The 6,056-nt window shown below is 36.1% G+C and overlaps 1 protein-coding gene across 10 annotated transcripts in view; it reads right to left on the bottom strand.

Moving 5' to 3' along the window:
* The window catches only part of ZEB2 (zinc finger E-box binding homeobox 2), a 131,422-nt gene that overhangs the window by 2,475 nt on the left and 122,891 nt on the right, over positions 1 to 6,056 (bottom strand). For all 10 annotated transcript variants that reach the window (XM_051848719.3, XM_070070969.2, XM_051848720.3 and 7 more), the window contains one exon: positions 5,601 to 5,781. In XM_051848719.3, coding sequence (XP_051704679.1) covers positions 5,601 to 5,781 — 181 coding nt within the window. The remainder of the gene's footprint in view (positions 1 to 5,600; positions 5,782 to 6,056) is intronic.

Genomic DNA, 6,056 nt, shown 5'->3' with positions numbered 1-6,056 from the left:
GGATGGCCTCCTTGCTGGTATTGGCATTGATATCCTCTGCTTGTTTCTCTGAAAATGGGCTCTAGGTCTTAAGCAGGAGCAAACTGCCAAGTTAGGAAGAAGCAGAAATACAAGAAAGAGGATGTTAAGCATGGCTTATCAGTCATATGGTTCTAAGAATAAAAATTTGAGAAGAAACCATTTGAAAACACCAATTAGAAAGATGTATGTCATGGTGGCTGAACTAATTCCAAATAGTGTTTTCCCTCTAAAGTTTTCCATGCCATGTCAGCCACTTGTTGAGTGTTAAAATACTCTTCAGCTAGAGAACCTTGTATTTCCTTTGGCATTCCAGGCAGTTTCTAACCAGTGTTTGGAACTTGAAACCAGTGCCAAGCCTAAACACATCTGGTTGATTCCAGGCCACAAATAGCACTGGAATGCCTTCGACACCTTCCATAGCTGCCATACTTAAAAGTTTATGTCCAAAATAGAACTGACAAAGAGAAAATTATCAGTGTGATGCTCCAGAGTTAAAATCAGAAGTGAGTCCTGTCGAGCACCAGGCATCATCACAACATACACGAAGCCACGTGCTTCTGCCTCCCAATTCAAACTCGCACTGTGGCAAATTAAATTGAAAACCAGCATTAATAAATTCAAGCCCATTTTCATTTGCTAAGTGTCGTGTTATAAGATTAGGAACCCATTCCACACACTTCAGGTATGCAGTTATGTGGTGATATATAATCTCAATTAGTAATCAAATATCTTTAATAATGTTATTGAATGCCTCCAGGGCATGCCACCATTTAGAAAATGCAGCAGACTACTATTTGTTCTCTCATTAATGGTCTTCATTTTACTGGAACGTGCAATGTAAATTTAGTGAGGACAGATGTGATAAGGCACGGTATTAGAGTAAGAAGAAGTTATTTACCTATAAGAGACGGAATCAGAGAGATGTGTTGGTGATTACAAGTTAAACTGGAAACAAAATTCTAATCTACTTCAAGGCACTAACAGTCTGAAGAAACAAGTGTAATTCAGACCACACAAGCACCACTTCCTAACTTTTGGGAAAGATGCTCTGAGTGAAGTCAACGGGGTAACAGAATTCCAGTGGAGCGCCAAGAGTTTGGAAGGAAAGCACGCCTTTCTACCTGACAAGACCACCATGGTGGGGAGGTAATTTAATAGGAAATAGAAGTATATCTGGGAAGAAGACAAGAGTTGTTTCACTTCCTGGGAAGCTTCAAGTCATTGTGTTATGAATTGGGTCTCTCTCTTGCGGCCATGAACGTCACAGAAAAGGCTGCTACCAGGAGAAAGGAGGAAATGTTTCTAGAAGTAGTATGTCATCCATAGGGCAGGATGGTACGTGTTAATAGGGGAGATGAGTTCTAGAGTCTGGGTTCCACTCCATCTCTTACAACTACTTGTGCATCCACAGGCATGTTAACCTCTCCAAACATCAGTCAGGGTCCTTTGGAGGTAAAAGGAAGATCATTTGGGGACCTAACTTGCAGACTGGCTATAAGGAGTATGGGACACAATGTATGTAAAGTGTTTAGTACCAGGACTTCATACCAAGCACTCAGTATTTAATACATTTTCGATAATTTCCCAAGTTCTAAGCAAGATGCATGCATCAAGAGCAGAATATGGAGAAGAAATGAATCTGAAAACAGAGAGGAGAAATCGTAGATGAAGAGTGTGTTGGTGCTTGAGTTGCTGAAGAGTATGTGGGCAAAACTGTTGCAAACCTCCTGGATTCTAATATCTCATCAGTTCAGGAACAAAAAGAAGGTCACCCAGTTAGGTCACTTCATTGAGAAAATGTGTGAATAATTTTGAATGAACATTACACTTGGTATGGTTCTTTCTTTTCCAAAGGGACAAAAACAGAGCAATGTCCTGAGAGACGGTGGACACAGTCAGGTATTTCAGGGTCTGTTAGAAATACTTGGTGGATGGATGACTGCTAAACAGTAGTCTATCATATCAATATTCTATGGCTATACCCAATCAATTGCCAGAGATCGCATTTAATAATAAATAATATGCTTATAATAGAATTATATTAATTTCACATTATGAACTGACAACTTAAAAGGACAAATACTCAGCTATGTTGCCATACAAAGGAAGGAATTTGGAGGCAGGTGACAGTTTTGATGTATACCTTGCATGAAATATTCTAACATTCAGAAGTTTCACTGGGAAGTATTTAATAAATTCAATTTAAAGAGAAACTCACTTGGACATTCATCTCTTTTTAACTTTTTTGATTGGTTTACCTAACTCAAAGCAAGATGTCCTAGAATTAAATTTCCACATGAGCAAGATTCAGAAAATCATCCAAAGTCATACTGAGCAAATCAAAACTTTTGTTGGGTAAATTCTTTTCTCTAATATCTAGGTTCATGATTCACATGACAGGAAGATAGCTGAATTTAATAAATAGGTTTATGGTGTGAAAAAATTATATAACTGAGAAACAAATTGGTAATTTATTTGAAACTTAGACATTATCTACTCAAAAGCAGAAACATTTTTATTACTTTTCTAAATAAGATAGGTTTAAAAGCACCTAGCACAATGCTTCAAAAGAGAAAGCACTCAATACATGTCAGATTCAGATTTTAATGGAATATAAATAAGTTCTTGACAGTGCCTAACAGGAGTTGCAGATTTTTTTTATTTTACAGTTCTTGCTAGTGATTGTTAATCCTACTGAAGTCACCATCAACACAGTTTCCTTCCACTGTCCCAGTCCCATGTCCCAAGAAAAGCACAGAAGCAATAAGCCAGTGATAAGAAAAATTAACTATTATGACTTTGATATCTGCCTAGGAAATAAATTTAAACAAGTTGAGTCAAAAGATCATCGGATGCCAAGAATAGCTCATAATTTCCTTTTAAACATTTTGTAGGCTAAGTTGTAAACAGATGTAACAAACACATTTTATCCATGGCACATTCATAATCAACACATAATGATCAAATGACAATTCAAGTTTATTTCCCAACCAGAGGATCAATCAACCCCAAGACATTTCTTACTTATAATATGCATATTAATACATTCTCAAAATATTTCTAGTGCTTAATGTAAACAAATTAAAAGTTTGCAGGACCCAATTGTGATAGAAAAATGGAGTAAATTTTGACATATATCACAGTGATATAAAATTCACAAAGAACCTCACTTGGATGGAACCTGATACACTGGCAGTTGAAATGTCACAAGATGTTCGGTCAAGAGACCAAAAAGTTAACACACTGGAAACTTGACAAGCTGAGGAGCCAATAGGATAATTCATCACCAGTTTAGAGAAACCACTGGATGGTTAGCTTCCTGTTGCAAAGCAATATTTCTAGGCAGCAGATCTCACATTTACAGGACCAGACATTTTACTTTTGCTTTTTGAAATGAAGTTTATTTTTTAAATTAAGTATATATATTTGTGTTCGTCAACTTTTGGGTCTCTTATCTATATACCTATGAAACTTATGGACTATCTGATTTATAAGAAATAAATATATTGACTTGATGTCAATACGTATGAAATCCCTCACTAAAATAAAAGTTTTACACTCACCATTTAGTAAATGATAGAGTTTGCATATGGTCATATAATATAACCAATCAGAGAGGGAAAGATGCCTTCAAGGATGTGCCTATTGTAGCTGAATAATGAAATACAAAATATATTTGAAGTTGATTAAAATACTAAAGAAAATTTAGGTATGAAAATATCTTTACTCTGTAAATGCTTAAACAGGACTTGGTACTAAAGGCAATATCTATAATAATAATAAAAAACAAATGTAGGAAAATTTTGGCATTTCAAACATTGAATTATATCACACAAGTATAAAAGCCATTTGGATTTGCTATTCAAGTTGGATTGTCCTTTAAGCATCATTAATTGAACTTTTAAAATAATTATGAATATTAGACAATTAAAGAAAATGGAACCTGGACTATTGGAGGAAGAGCACAGTTATTTACCAATCTTGTGCTCGTCACAGATCCTCACAACACTTCACGTTACCGAACTCAGCCTGCTGTGTCGCCACTGTTAGGCTGATTATGGTCCCTGGTGCTGCTTCCAGCACTCACCGAATGAAGGCCAAGGGATGCTGCAGAGTACAAGTGCATCCCAAGGAGAGTTTCAATCACCAAAAATGGTGTCTCGTATTAGAAAAAATATGAAAGTAAGTATTTACATTCCCTTTTCTTTTCTTTGTCATTTTCCTTTTTTGCCTCATCAACACTTTCTCCCCAAAAACATTCACATTAATTTCTTTTTCCATATTAAAGTATCTGCTATAAAGCTTCTCTGGTTTAAAATGAGCTATTAAATTTTTTAAAATGAGGTATTTTCCTTTGTCCTTCCCTTACTAGTATTTTGATAGAGATCCCACCCTCTTTGTTTTCTCATCAAAGGCCCATAAAGCATGATACATTTCAAGTAGAGAAAAGCTGGAGATGGGTTACAGTCCAGGATGAGGTTGAGTCATCTTGTTGTTCAAGGCCAAAGCAGGAGGGAGGGAGGGAACAATGGTGGAGCAGGACGGTAGAGCTACAGATCAGATCTTGATAGTTGAAGGCTATATGGCTTGACACCGTGATACTCCATCTTTATTTTAAAAAATGGGAGCTAGTGTCTCACATTGTAGTGCCTGGGTTCAATTCCCAGCACCAACTCCTGACTCCAGCTTTCTGTTAATGCAGACCCTTAGAAGCAGCAGTGATAGTTTAAGTAATTGGGTTTCTGCCAACCATGTGGGAGATCTGGATTGAGTTCCTGACTCCTGTCTTCAGGCAAGGCCCATCCCTAGCCACTGTGGGCATCTGAAGAGTGAATTAGTAGATAAGAGCATTATCTCTTTGTCTATCTCTCTTGCCTTTCAAAGAAATTTTTTAAAAAATATTTAAATAATAAAAACTAATCTACTCTCTCTTTACTGATAGGGAAGAATTAGGCTGCTGCTTTGTGAACTCTTTGTAATTGTTCCTAATTAGCAATGCATGAATTTGAGATAAAATAATTAAATTTATAAAGTTTTATTTTAGTCTTGCAAATATAGGTAGTACTGTAGCTTATCTGGTCTATTTACTTTTCTTTTACAATGCCATAACTTTTAGTTGATTCAAAAGGTGGACAATTTACAGAAAAACAAACAAAATCAACCCAAATCATGGCTTACTTGATGTTTGAATGATGAAACTAATTCATCAACTGAATCCATTATTAGATTTTTATGTATACAGGTACATCATAGCTTAAAAATTTGAAGATATTTTCAATAACCGGCTTGTGTGATGTCATCTCATTGCCTTGGCCATTTAAACATTCCTTTGATATGATTTGTAAATTTGGCTAACAGACTGATTTGAAAGATATGAAGACAAGTACACTCATAAACACACGAATGATTCAATAAACAGGCAACAAAAAGTCCTACTGAACTAGGCAAAAGCATTATTTCTTCCTTGTTGAAGGTATCAGCATATGCTACATCTTATGTTGCACAAGTGTACTCATTAAATATTATGAAATGTACAGCAGGCTGGAAAGCTCTAACTAGCTAGTCAAAGTCACTCATACCTGTGTGTTCGTATTTATGTCGCAGAAGGGAACTGCTTTTCTGGAATGTCTTGTCACATAAGTCACATGCGTACATGCCACTCTCTGTCTTCTTGATCTTCTTTCGAGACAGACAGGAGTCGGAGTCTGTCATGTCATCTAGGCCTGACATGTAGTCTTGTGCTCCATCAAGCAATTCTCCCTGTGACATAATCACATAGTTCAACACAGTCTTCTTTTTGTGTTTACACCAAACAACTTTGCATAGGCTGACATCTGGAGAACCTCAACAGAACTTGCTATTAATCAAGCTAAGGTTAAAATATTTTCTCTTCCATGAACAATATATGAGATCTGACATTTCAACAAAAATATAAACCTCTCTTCCCCTGAATGTAGACCTTGCTGTTTTTCGAGGACATAAAAATGGTCAACTCTTAATTTTTCTAAAATCCATTATTTTATTTGTACCAGGAG

Source organism: Oryctolagus cuniculus, chromosome 3 (genome assembly GCF_051225735.1).
Source record: "Oryctolagus cuniculus isolate XC-2025 breed Fujian yellow rabbit chromosome 3, ASM5122573v1, whole genome shotgun sequence".
In the NCBI taxonomy this organism is placed as follows: domain Eukaryota; kingdom Metazoa; phylum Chordata; class Mammalia; order Lagomorpha; family Leporidae; genus Oryctolagus; species Oryctolagus cuniculus.
Note: the sequence above shows the minus strand (reverse complement) of the source record. Positions and strands in the feature narration are given on the sequence as shown.